The 14,527-nt window shown below is 42.0% G+C and overlaps 1 protein-coding gene across 1 annotated transcript in view; it reads right to left on the bottom strand.

Annotated features, from left to right (window-relative positions):
- The window catches only part of slco5a1 (solute carrier organic anion transporter family member 5A1), a 158,286-nt gene extending 153,879 nt beyond the window's left edge, over positions 1-4,407 (bottom strand). Inside the window, exon 1 of the mRNA XM_069915418.1 lies at positions 3,660-4,407. Coding sequence (XP_069771519.1) covers positions 3,660-4,407 — 748 coding nt within the window. The remainder of the gene's footprint in view (positions 1-3,659) is intronic.
- Positions 4,408-14,527: the final 10,120 nt, after the last annotated feature.

Raw genomic sequence — 14,527 nt, 5'->3', positions numbered from 1 at the left:
TTTGTCTCACTGAGACAGGGGAAAGATGATATAATAAGAGGACCATAGTTGACAAAACAGGTGAGATAGTTAGTTAAGAGGAAGAAGGAATCATGCATAAGGTCTTGGAAGCAAAAGTCAGGAAGCTCATGAAAACTATATGGTAGCTGGGAAGAAACTTAAGAAAAGGCTTAGGAGAGCTCGAAGGAGGCACCAAAACTCCTTGGCAAGTAGGATTAAGGAAAACCTGAAGGCGTTCTGTGCATACATGAAGATAGAGATAGTTATGGATAATGGAAGGATCATGCCTGGAAGCAGAGGAGGTTAGGGAGATCCTAAATGATTACTTTGCTTCAGTATTCACCAGGGAAAAGGACCTTGATCAAAGTGAGGTCAGAATAGAACATAATTGTATGCTGGAGCACGTTGAGGTAAAGAAAGGGGAAATACTGGATATTCTTAAAAACATTTGAATTGATAAGTCCTGCGGACTGGACAAGATGTACCCCAGCTTACTAAAGGAAACAAGGGATGAAATTCCTAGGGCATTAGCAAATGTCTTTGCATCCTCCATGGCCACATGAGAGACACCAGAGGATTGGAGAATGGCAAATGTCGACATTGTTAAAAAACAGATGATAAGGAGAATCCTGCAAATTATAGAGCAGTGAATCTTTCGTCAGTGGTGGGCAAACTATTAGAGAGGATACTTAGAGACTGATTTAACAAAGCATTTCGAGAAGCATAGTCTTCTCAGGGATAGTCAGCATGGCTTTGTAAAGGTCAGGCCATGTCTCACGAGACTCATTAAGTTTTTTGAGGAAATGTCAAAAGAATTTGATGAAGGTAGGAGAGTATATATATGGATTTTAGTAAGACAAGGAACTCTTGAGGTATGGAATCCATGGAATCTTGGCTGTGTGGATTCAGAATTGTCTTGCCTATAGAGAGTAGTTGGAGATGTTACATATTCTGCTTGGAGGTCAGTAACTAGTGGAATTCCACAGGGATTTGTTCTGGGACCTCTGCTCTTTGTGGTGCAGATGACACAAAGGTTGGAGGTGTTGTGAATCGTGTAGAAGGTTGTCATTAGTTAGAACAGGATATAGACCAAATGCAGAGGAACATGGAGTTCAATCTGAATCAATGTGAAGTGATGCTCTTTGGAAGATCAAACTTAAGGTGGAGTACATGGTTAATGGCAGAATTCTTAACAGTGGAGAGAATTTCAATTCTCCATCCCATTTCCTCGCCGACATGTCTGTCCATGGTCGCATGTAGTGCCAGACTGCTGAGACCACCTCTAAATTGGAGGAACAACACCTCATCTTCCGACTGGGCACCCTCCAACCAAATGGCATTAATATCAACTTCTCTGGCTTTCGTTAAACCCCCCCCCCCCCCACCAACCCCTTCTTCCTCCATCATATCTCCTTTCCCTGTCTCCTTTTACACAGACATGATCAATTCTCACCTAGTCCCTTATCAAATCCAATTAACACCTTTTGTTGGTCTGATTTGTTTGAATTCTGAGACTTTGTGATATATCTTGCTTCTGCCTTTTCTGATGTTTCCTTGAAGGGGTCAGGCCCAAAACATTGGCAATATTTCTTTGTCTCTTATAGATGCTGAATAGACCAGTTGAGTTCTTCCAGCATTTCAGTGCATTTACTTTGAAGAAGGACCTTGGGTCCTAATTCATAGATCTCTCAAGGATGCTGGGCAGTTTGATAGGGTAGTTCAGAAGGCTAATGGCATACTGGACTTCATAAATCAGAGAACTGAGTTTAAGAGCCATGATGAAATGTTCCAGCTCTATAAAACTCTAGTTAGACTACACATGAAATTTTGTTTTCATTTCTGGTCACCTCATTATAGTAAGGATGTGGAAGCTTTGGAGAGGGTGCAGGGGAGATTTACCAGGATGTTGCCTGAATTGGAGAACATGTCTTATGAGGCAAGGTTAACAAAGCTAGAGCTTTTTTTCTTTGAGCAATGAAGGATGAGATGATTTAATAGAGGTTTACACAATAATGAGAGGCATAGATAGAGTGGATAGCCAGCATCTCTTCCCCCACAGTGACAGGAGCAAGGAGGGAAGGAAAGTTTAGTGGAGAGATTAGGGATAAGGTTTTTTTAAAAAAACACAAGTAGTGTGTGCCTGATATGAGTTACCTGAGGTGGGAGTGGAAGATGATACAATAGAGTCATTTAAGAGACTCTAAGAGAGACACATGGATGCCATAGAAATAAAGGGTTATGGTTGTGAGGTGAGAAAGGTTCAGATGGTTGAGTAAATTTAAATGTCAGCACAAAATAGTGGGCTGAAGGGTCTGTGCTGAGCTGTATTTTTACCAAAAATAGACATTATTCACAATAAATTAATTTTGAAAAGAAAAGTTCAAAGTTTCTTCGAACCCTTAATTTCGTATCCATACATTTCCATCACTTTGTTACATTCACTTCTATTGCATCCCTCTCCACACACTCTTAGCCATTGTCTCCTCTCCACCACAGTCATCTCCAGAACAACATGTGTTGTGGATGATCTTCCTGCGAGGGACCCTTTCACTGCCACCCATGCCAAGTCCTGGTGCTTGTCTGTGATGAGGCATTCTGCCAGATGACCTAGACAGTCTGCTCAGGGAATCACCCTACCATGTCCATGTCTCTCATTATCTAGGGTGTTCCGTGCTGATTACTGCCTCACGCACCTGTGGTCAAAGGTGTCGGACTGGAAAAACTTTTCCACGAAGGATAGGTGATGTGGCAAAGTCCAGTTGACTGGGACATTGCGTGGCAATGTGGCCAGGCCTATCCTTCGCAATACCTGGGACAGGTAGAACATAGCGCCACTTGGAGCCCTCGTACTTTGATTCCACGCACAGCCTGATGCAGGCATAAATGAAAGGGGTCATCAGGATGAGAGCTACATTTGGACCCCTTCCAACTTGGATCCCCATATAAATCCAAAGACTGCCGTGGTGACTGCCAGGTCGGAGGTGTTCAGTCTTTCAGTAATTAATGTATTTCTTATACTGTACAAGACTGGTGATACACTTGCAAGTGTTGCAATTGTTGTTTTCGAATTCACAATATGTTTGGACTAATAAACATTCAAATTTAACTTCTCATTTAACTTTCGTCTTTATTTTAAACTATCGTGATTATTTGTGTGCTATTACTGAATTTATTATATTAATTAGCAGATTGGAGCCAATAGCCTGCTGCTGAGTAAATAAATCTGTCACGTCACGCTATGTGAATCAATCATGAAATGAACAATGGGACGTGGATTCCTTTCAATGTTTTCATTGAAATAAAAGTATCCATTTATATTCCTTATTGTAAATCTGAAATCAGGCTTAGTTTTATTGTCAAGTACTACCACATCAGTTATAACTTTGTGGCATTGACAGGGCAATAATATTTGAACATGATTCGAGCGGCAGATATAATTATTGATCCATTTCCAATAGGTTGTTAACATATGAAAAGAGAATTCAATGTTGAAAGAGAGCAAATTTACTGCAAACGTGAACGAAAGCGGTCTTGGAGAAAACAGCTTTAAATTCAGCCCACTTAAAATCACTGCATTAGCCGCCGCACCGCTCGTTCCAGGCGCACTCTTAGCTCTCCCCGCTGAAGTTGGCGGAGCACTGGTGTGAATTGTCACTTACCCAAGTAGAGGGATGAGTTCTCAGCTTTGACGTTGTCGTCCAAATAGGTGGGCCCCAGCGTGTAAATGGGGGTCGAGCCGACACCGATGAGCAGCTGGGCGCAGACAAAAAGAGCCACATAGAGCGAGTGCTGCTGGCCGGAGGAGTCTCTGCCCGCACAGCCGGGCTCCGAGCCTCTCGCCCCGGTGTGGTTGCTATCACTGCACAGTCCTTGTCCGGACGAGGTTGTGTTCAGCTCTTGGATCTCGTAGGGAGGGGAGATGAAGTGAGGGAGAGTGAAAAGAGCGGCTCCCACCGCGATGAGGAAGCCGCCTACGGCCAGCCAACGGGGTCTCCGGCCCCGGCCCCCGAAGTAGCTGATGAAGACGACCACCAGCAAGCTGCCGATGTCGAAGCAGCTGACGAGGAGACCAGACTCGGAGCTCTTCAGGTTGTATCGTTTCTCCATGGTGGTGATGACACTGCTGAGGTAGCCGGACACCATGAGCGACTGGATGAAGGTCAGGCAGCACAAGCACGCCAGGAAGCAGCGAGAATCGCCGAGCACCGGCCAGACACACCGGCTGTCCCTCTGGCCCGACGCCGCTGCCCAGCCGCCGCTGCCCGACCCGAGCGGCTCCGTCTGCTCAGATCCCGGCGACCAGTCGCACGGGCCGGTCAACACCGGCAAACTTCGGGACTGCCCTGGCGCCGGATCGTGGCCGTGGAGCCGAGCGGCATCTTCCGGCAGGGTGCCGGCCGAAGCCATCCTCCCCCTCCCACCACCACCACCACCACCACCCCCCCCCCCTCCCCCGCCGCCGGCAACGAGCGGCGATCTCCTCCTCACCACCCCCCCCCTCAAAAAAAAAACCCCGATCAGCGCTCCAAGCGTGGCGGAGCGGCGAGCGATGGGCTGGCGGCTGGAGCCGGCGTGCGCCCGGCGCCGGGACACGGAGTCAGGTGGCGGCGCGGTACGGCCAACTGGCCGCTCATGGCAGGCCGACCCCGGCTGTTCTCCTCTCACCGGAGCGACAGCGGGCGGCTGGAGCCGTCGGGCTGCCGAGCTGTTGCCAGCTCCATCGCCTGTGTCCTCAGCAGCAGCGCTTCGCCCGGTGCCAGGCAATATGAGCATGAACTCTCTCTTCCCCACCCCCAAGAACTCAGCGAGTGGGAGGGTGTTAGATGTCGGGGTGGGGGGGGGGGGTGATGAGGGGGAGGGAGCAATGTGGACAGTAGAGTTTGCGCAGCCTTTCCTGAGCGGACGGATGCTGCATGTCACGGCTGGGGGAAGCGGGCGCCCCACGTTGGTGAGGATTGCGCTTTGTTCCTCTGCTATTTATGAATGGATTGGGCTTTGTGGTCTGAGAGAGATGCCCTGTCCTCAATGGTCCGGCGCTGAACCCGACCCTGAAATTACAAGGATTTTTCGAGCAACTTAATGCAATATAATTCGCCAAAGGTTCGAACACATGAGATGCCGCGCATTAAAGACCGCAATTTAACCAAAAAAATGCAAGCTCTCTGTTGGGTCAACTGTCCGATCTGCGCTGAAATCTGCCTGAAAATAATTTAGACATCTTAACTATTGTTACCAAAATAACAGTCATTTAAAGCAGTGGTTCTCGACCTTTTTCTTCCCACTCACATCCCTCTGTCATCGGATCTTAAGGTGGGATGTGAGTGGTAAGGGAAGGTTGAGAATCACTGCTCTGGACCCAACTGTTAGTGAAATATTTTGCTTGAGAAAAATGGTCATTGGCCCATTTCCTTTGGAGTGATGAAACCGTGCACATAACGAGTCAATTAGGTACGATTAAAACAGCGGTAACGATGAATTGTTCCATCCCTGATTTCCCTCTCATCCATGTTAAAACTTGCCAATGCTCAGATGTAACTGGATATTATAGAAAATGAGAGCACTGGTTAACTTGCTGTGATTTCTTTCAGAATAATGATTAAGTGATAGTGTTCTCAGCTCCTTTTTTAAAATTTGATGAACTCTTAAAGACCGATGTAAATAGCAGAGCCCACCTCACTGACAAAAGACAAAGGAGGAAACACCCAACCCCAGCCAACCAATTTTCCCTTGCAACCGCTACATCCGTGCCTGCCTGTCCCGCATCGGACTTGTCAGTCACCAACGAGCCTGCAGCAGACGTGGACATTACCCCTCCATAAATCTTTGTCCGCGAAGCCAAGCCAAAGAAGAAGAAGAAATAGCAAGAGTGAATTTGCATTCCCCATTATGTTGCGCCAGCCAATGCTCCACAACTCTCTGATTAAATGGCACAACCTCTGGAGTTTGCACTTGGTGTTGAAGTTGTGGTTCAGTTGCTCTGTTTCAAGTCCCTTTCAAACTGTAGCACCCTGGTAGCCCTCCTGAGACCTGGGTGCAATTACCGGGTTGTGGTTGCAGGTGACTTGCAAGCATTGATATCCAGGTAAATGTGTGAATCTTTATTACTCCCCATTAGCAATGAAATAATAGGCTTGGTACTTTTAGGTAGAAGCGAATATTTAATAATAATTTATTGTATTACTTCAAACATTTTCACGGTTCTGCAAAAATCTAAAGCCTAATACCAAACATGGGAAAAAAAACTATTCTTGCTTGCTGTTTATTTCATTTACAATCTGATCAGTTATCAATGGCCTTTATAGAAGTTTAAATCCAAATTATAATCTGCTTTATATTCTGCATGTCTTCATGAAAACAATTCATTCTGATTGCTGTTCTGTTCACAAATCCCCATGAGAGACAAACGCAGCACCCAATAACAGCAAACGTCCCCTGGGGGGGAAAAAAAAATCACAAAATCTCTGCAGGCAGCTATCAACTAAGTGAATGCCAAGAGTTATAACCTTACCTTTGAATGCAAATTTTGAGAGATCTCAAACATGGCTTTTGAAAGCCGAAGGCCAGTGAAGATTACACAGGACAACATTTTTTTAGAAAAGGTTTGGTTCCTGAAAAAGGGGGGATTATGATAGACAACTTCAAGCTGAACACAAAGATAATTTCAGATTTGGTGAATCATATAGGAAGTTGGACAAACAATAAATTAACTTTTATTGAATTTAGCGCGTATAATTGCATAATGATGCTGACACATTGCGCTAGTTCATCTGACCTAAAAATGTTTTGCCGCTGATTTCATTTGTGTTAGTGTCCAACATTAATTGGCCAGTGCTGATGGATTCCATTTGCCCTGATACCGCTTTTCCATGGTTGCAACATCTTGGTGAATCCTTTTTCACTGTTTACTACTGACTGCACCAAAATCAGCAGGGAAAATGTCCAAGTCCGAAAGCAGAAAATGAATTTTCATTGATACGTTGCACTTCGTGGCTTTGTATGCTTGAAGTAGACTTAAAATATGACAGGAAATTACAAATAAAAGGTTATATCTTTTTTTTTAAAAAGGGACATGATAGGAAAATTTTAAAGTGATTTTCATGATCAGTAGCCCAAAATCCACAAAATACACCCAAAAATGTTCATGAAGCAAAATCTTTGTTGTCCAGTGTTATAGGAAGAAGGAAAACAAAAGAATCCCATGGTTTTACATTCCAGCAAAATATAGGGTATGCTCTTTCAGTGGGATGTGGAGAAAAGGATGAACCTACAAGACATCTTATTTGTAACTTGAGAAAAAGAGGAACAAAGGCAACAATATCAATTATATAGAGGAGATTATGTGTTCCCTACATGATCAAGTATGTAAATAACCTGGTGCAGCAGTGATCTAACTTCCAAAGAAACTGGCTGTTCTTTGATGAATTCTCAGCAGGAGTGGCTTAGAATTTGAATTCAGAGCAGGGAAAATAAATCAAGTTCCACTTGGTATTCTCCTGTAAATCAAGCTGGAAAATGTGTACATATTGACTTTGGAAGTGTGTTCAAGAATCAGATAATATAATCAGCCACAAAATTTATGCATGAACAGTGATCATTTTTTCAATTTGCAACATGGACAAGACACCAACAAACATTGACATTTTAAGAAAGACAATAAGATGGACAAAATGAAAGATGTGCACTCATTACTTATGTTGCCATAATTCTGTAATGATCCCAGCTGTTCAAGTACTATTTTGTCCATACAAGTGAATTGTAAAGTTGAAGTATTTCCACTTACTTTTAAGTATCTAAATACTATTTGGCTCAATTAGTGATTTTTAAAATATTGAAGGATTACGTTTCTCACAATGAGTAAATAAAATATCCTGTTAAAAATCAGTGTGAAATTTGAAAATCTTTTCAATTGTGTGCTGGACAATGTGAGATCCCTTAAGAGGAAGTGTTAGATCTTCTTAAAAACATTAAGATCGACAAGTTCCTGACGTGATAAACACCAGGGTGCTTTGGGAATGGAGGGGCATTGGCTATGGTTTTTGAGTCCTCCTTGACCATAATGAAGGTGCTGAAGGATCGGAGAATGGCAAATGTGGTTCCCTTGTTTATAAAAAGGTAATAGGGAGAATCCTGGTAATTATAGGCTGGTGAGTCTTACGTCAGTGCCATATAAATTATTGGAGAGGATTCTTAAGGAAAGGATTTATGAGCATTTGGAGAAGTACAGTCAACTCAAGGATAGTCAGCATAGCTTTGTGAAGAGAAAGCCATGCTTCATGATCCTAAATGAGATTTTTGAAGAGGTAACAAAAGAAATTGATGTAGTCCAGTGGATGTGGTCAATATGGATTTTAGTAAGGCGTTTCACAAGGTCCCCCATGAGAGACTAGTTCACAAAGTCATGAGGCACGGGATTCATGGAACCTTAGCTTGTGTAATAAAAATTGGCATGCATGTAGAAACCAGAGAGTAGAAGTGGATGGAAAGTATTCTGCCTGGAGGTCAGTGACTAGTGGAATTCTGCAGGGATCAGTTTTGGGGCCCCTGCTCTTTGTGATTTTTTTTTTAATAAATAAATGACCTAGATCAGTGGTTCTCAACTTTCTTTCCACTCACATAAGTATCCCCTATGCTATGGGTGCTCTGTGATTAGTAAGGGATTGCTTAAGGTGGTATGTGGGTGAAAAGAAAAATGTTGAAAACTGTTTTAATTGTACCTAATTGACTCGTTATGTGCACGGTTTCATAACTCTGAAGGAAATGGGCCAATGACAATTTTTGTCAAGCAAAATATTTCAGTAACAATTGGATCTAGAACAGTGATTCTCAACCTTCCCACTCACATCCCACCTTAAGCAATCACAGAGAACTGATGGCAGAGGGATTACTTAAAGTGATATGTGAGTGGAAAGGAAAAAGGTTGAGAACCAGTGATCTAGATGAAGAAGTGGAAGTATGGGTCAGTAAATTTGTGGATAATATGAAGGTTGAAGGAGTTGTGGATAGTGCTGGAAGTTGTGACTATGATCTAGTTGGGATCACAGAGACATGGCTTCAAGGGGACCAAGGCTGGGAGTTTAACATTCATGGATTTTCAATATTCAGGAGGGACAGACAGAAAGGAAAAGGAGGTGGGGTAGCATTGTTGGTTAGAGAGGAGTTAAAAGCAATAGAAAGGAAGGATGTTAGCTTGAATGATGTGGAATCAATGTGCGTAGAGCTGCAAAATGCAAGGGGGCAGAAGACGTTAGTGGGAATTGTATATAGACCACCTAACAGTAGTAGAGAGGTTGGGGATGGCATTAAACAGGAAATTGGAAATGCGTGCAACAAAGGCAAGGCAGTTTTAATGGGTGACTTTAATCTCCATATAGACTGGATGAATCATATTGGCAAGGGTACTGATGAGGACGATTTCTTAGAAGGTATACAGGATAATTTTCTAACCCAATATGTTGAAGAACCAACGAGGGAACTGGCCATTCTAGACTGGGTTCTGAGTAATGAGGAAGGGTTAGTTAACAATCTTGTTGTGCGAAGCCCTTTGGGCAAGAGTGACCACAATATGGTGGAATTTTACATTAGGATGGAAAGTGAGAGGGTTAATTCTGTAACTCGGGTTCTGAACTTAAAGAAGGGTGACTTTCAGGGTATGAGACGCGAATTGATTAAGTTAGATTGGCAAATGTTACTTAAAGGATTAACTGTAGAAAGGCAATGGCAAGCATTTAAGGATCACCTGGATGAAATAAAGCGTTTGTTCATCCTGGTTTGGAAAAAGAATAACTCAAGGAGGGTAGTACATCCTTGGATAACAAGCGAAATCAGGGAGAGTATCAAGTATAAAGAGGAAGCCAGGAAAGACAGAATACCAGAGGATTGGGAGAAATTCAGAGTTCGACAAAGGGATTAATCAGGAAAGGCAAAAGAAATTATGAGAGAAAATTGACAGGGAACATAAAAATTGACTGCAAAAGGTTTTATAGATATGTAAAGAGAAAGAGACTAATAAAGACAAATGTGGGTCCCCTGCAGTCAGAAACAGGTGAATTGGTCATGGGGAACAAGGACATGGCAGACTAATTAAATAACTACTTTAGTTCAGTCTTCACTAGGGAAAATATGAATAATATTCAGGAAATAATAGGGGCCATGGGGCTAATGTGACGGAAGGACTGGGGAAAATAAGTGTAAGTTATGAGGTTGTGTTGGATAAATTGAAGGGATTAAAGGCAGACAAGTTCCCAGGGCCAGATGGTCTGCATCCCAGAGTGCTAAAATAAGTAGCTCATGAAATAGTGGATGCACTATTAATTATCAAAACTCTTTAGATTCTGGAGTAGTTCCTGAGGACTGGAGGGTGGCTAATGTAACTCCACTTTTTAAAAAGGGAGAGAAAGAGAAATCAGGGAATTATAGACCAGTTAGCTTGACATCGGTAGTGGGGAAAATGTTCGAGTCAGTTATTAAAGATGTGATTGCGGCACATCTGGAAAGTGGTGAATTCATTTTTCAGAGCCAGCGTGGTTTTATGAAGGGAAAATTGTGTCTGACTAATCTTACTGAATTTTTTGAGGATATAACTAGTAGAGTGGATAGGGGAGAACCAGTGGATGTGGTTTACCTGGATTTTCAGAAGGCTTTTGATAAGGTCCCACACAGGAGATTACTATACAAACTTAAGTCACACAGTATAGGGAGATATGGTATTGAGGTGGATAGAGAATTGGTTGACAGATAGGAAGCAAAGAGTAGGAATAAACAGGTACTTTTCAGAATGGCAGTCAGTTACTAGTGGGGTACCACAAGGCTCAGTGCTAGGACCCCAGTTATTTACGATATATATTAATGATTTATATGAGGAAATGGAAAACAGCATTTCCAAGTTTGCAGACGACACGAAGTTGGGTGGCATTTTAAGCTGTATAGAGGCTGTTAAGAGTGTGCAGGGTGACTTGGACAGGTTGGGTGAGTGGGCAAATGCATGGCACATGCAATATAAAGTGGATAAGTGTGTGGTTATCCACTTTGGAGGAAAGAATGGGAGTGGTGAGTACTATCTTAATGGTATCCAATTAGGAAAAGGGGAGATGCAAAGAGACCTGGGTGTCGCTGTGCATCAGTCATTAAAAGTGGGCATGCAGATGCAGCAAGCATTAAAAAAAAAGGCGAATGGTATGTTGGCATTCATATCAAGAGGATTCAAGTACAGGAACAGAGAGGTATTGATGCAGTTGTATAGGGCCTTAGTGAGACCTCACCTGGAATATTGTGTTCAGTTTTGGTCTCCTTATCTGTGGAAGGACATCATTGCCTTGGAGAGAGTGCAGAAAAGGTTTACCAGATTGATACCAGGGATGGCAGGACTTGCATATGAAGAAAGGCTAGAACGACTGGGCTTGTACTCGCTGGAGTTTAGACGATTAAGAGGAGATTTAATAAAAACGTTCAAATTCTTAAGGGATTTGACTTGCTAGATGCAGTAAGATTGTTCCCAATGTTGAGCAAGTCTAGCACCAGGGGTCACAGTTTAAGGATAAAGGGGAAGTCCTTTAGGACTGAGATGAGGAAGAATTTTTTCACTCAGAGGGTGGTGAATTTATGGAATTCTCTGCCACAGGAAGTGATTGAGGCCGGTTCCATAGCTATATTTAAGAGAGAGTTAGATTTAGTACTTGTGACTAGGGGGATCGGGGGTATGGAAAGAGAGCTGGAACATGGTACTGAGTGGATGATCAGCCATGATCAAAATGAATGGCAGTGTAGGCTTGAAGGGCCAAATGGCTTCCATCTACACCTATTTTCTATGTTTGTCATAGGTTACAAAAAGATATAGATGTGATGTAGAGGTTGGAACTTTTGTCCACTCCACCTGGCTATTTTCAAAGGTGAGGCCTTTTTGGGTGAATTTGGGAGGACATTCTTAAGAAAATTACATAAGTGGATTTTCAAAAATATCTGGAAGTATATATTTTGGGAGACTTTGGCAAAACAAAACACCAAATTTCTTTTGTGAAGGTCGTCTTAGTTGTAGCCAGGAAGTGTATAGCAGTTTCATGGAAGTTCGACTCCCAGTTAAACATCTCATGATAGAATATGGAACTGCAGAGTTGCACTCCCCTAGAGAAGATCACTTACAATAGAACAAAGAATTATGACACATTTGTTAAAATATGAAAACCTTGTTTGAGTTACATTGGCACCCAGTTTGAATAATTCCCCCTATTTGGAAAGAAGATGGCACAGAAATTGTGTGTGTGTGTGTGTGTGTGTGTGTGTGTGTGTGTGTGTGTGTGTGTGTGTGTGTGTGTGTGTGTGTGTGTGTGTGTGTGTGTGTGTGTGTGTGTGTGTGTGTGTGTGTGTGTGTGTGTGTGTGTGAAACATTAACAGGAAAGGGTAGTTAATTGATTGCTTCATCGATCATAAAAGGGAGGGAGGGAAGTAAGGGGATGGGATTAACAAATATTTTGTGTGCAACACACACACACACGTAGATATCATGTTGATTTGTTTATGGTTTGTTGTGTAAAAATCAAATATAAAAAGAAAACAAAAGAATATAGACAGGATGCAGATTTGGGCAGAAAAGTTGCAGAAGGATTTTAATCCAGTTAAGTGTGAGGTGATGCATTTTGGAAGGACAAACCAGAAGGCTGAGTACAGGGTTAATGGATGAATACTTAACAGTGCAGAGTAACAGAGTGACCTTGGGTCCAAATCAATAGATCTCTCAAGGTTGCCATGCAGGTTGATTGGATAGTTAAGAAAGCCTATGGGATGCTGGGCTTCATTAATAGGGAGATCGAGTTCAAGAATCGAGAGGTCATGTTGCAACTCTATAAATCTCTGATGAGACCACATTTTAGTATTGTGTTCAGTTCTGGCCACCTCATTATAGGAAGGATGTGGAAGCTTGGAGACACTGCAGAGAAGATTTGCCAGGATGTTACCTGGATTGGAAAGTAAGTCTTATGAGGCAAGGTTAGCAAAGCTGGAACTTTTGTCTTTGGAGCAAAGAAAGAGACTTAATAGAGGGCAACAAGATTCTGAGAAGCATAGCTAATCTGGACAGGTGAAGGGAGGAAAGTTTAGAAGAGACATCATGGGTAAGATTTTACACAGTTGTAGGTGACTGGAATGTCTTGCCAGGGATAGTGGTGGAGGCAGAAACATTAGGAGCATTTAAGAGACAGACAGGCATGTGATGAAATAAAAATAGAGGGATATGAGGTAGGAAAAGTTTAGTACATTTTGGGGTAGGAATATATAGGTCAGCACAACTTCAAGGGCTGAAGGGCCTGTACTGTCCCATAATGTTCTAAATACTCTCAATAAACTACAAAGTAATTTAATATTTAAAATTAGTGATTATTTAACAATTCTGGTGATTTTATTTCAGTGAAGCTTTGTTTGAGGGTGGTAGATTTCTTATGTTTGAGATGGACATTCATTTTACATCATTTAAAATTAGAAATTGCTACCTACATCCTGTTTCTTGTAATGCAAATCATATACAAAAACAAATATATAAAATTGAACCACCAAGATGTTCCAAATGGGAGTTCAGCCACAATTGGAGCTCTCATCCTTGTATTAAATTATTTACCTTACATTCCATTTAGTTGCAACATTTTTTTTCTTCATACTTCTTAGTCTTTAAAAGACAAAGTCTCAGGTTCACTCGGAGATCAGTCCTTCAGTTAATCTTTGTCTAGGTCTTGATAGTGGTATTACTATTGCATCATAGCCAGATGTAAAGGAAAAAGATGAAGCATTTTTGACATAAAGTACATCAAATAGTGATAAATTGTGATGTCCTCAGGTTGAATAATCATTGCATGGGGTGTGTCAATACCATCACAACATGTACACTGGTATATCCATTCCTACAGGAAAGAAGGGGGGATCATTAGACAAAGAAAACAAACAAATACATATCTTTGAATTCCACTCTGTGCTTTATTATATTGTTAATGCTGTGAAAGAATATAATAGATACAATAAAAACACCCCATCCCTTTCATCAGAGAACTGGCCTTCTTAGTCCTCTTCTTTATCACGTTCTTCTCTCCTTTTTCTCCCACCTTTAGCAACCTATTACATAATCACCTGTTAGCCTGTGCTCCTCCGTCATCCTCCCTGCCTCCACCTTTTTATTTATACATCTACCTGTTTTTCCACATACCCGATGAAAGGCTCAGGCCCAAAATCTTGATTGCCTTCATTCCTATTCGATGCAAAGTTTCTCCAGCATTTTTGTACATTGCATTAGACCCCAGCATGTGCAAGTTTTCTTATTTGACTCCAAATATTGAAATGGGACCCATGGTTGATACTGAATTAGTGCTAGGTTAATGTTAAAACAATTAAATCACAATTAGAAATGTTGATTTAATTCAATCCATTAGATTCTAAATAAATAAGTATCCATTCAGCACGTTATCGAACTCCTTTTATGGAAAATAAACAATTCAATTCAGGATGTATTATAGTGTTAGCATTTTTGCATTGGCACCTTTGTGGGTTTATG

This window comes from Narcine bancroftii, chromosome 2, assembly GCF_036971445.1.
Source record: "Narcine bancroftii isolate sNarBan1 chromosome 2, sNarBan1.hap1, whole genome shotgun sequence".
Lineage (NCBI taxonomy): Eukaryota > Metazoa > Chordata > Chondrichthyes > Torpediniformes > Narcinidae > Narcine > Narcine bancroftii.
This window is presented reverse-complemented; position numbering and strand designations above follow the sequence as displayed.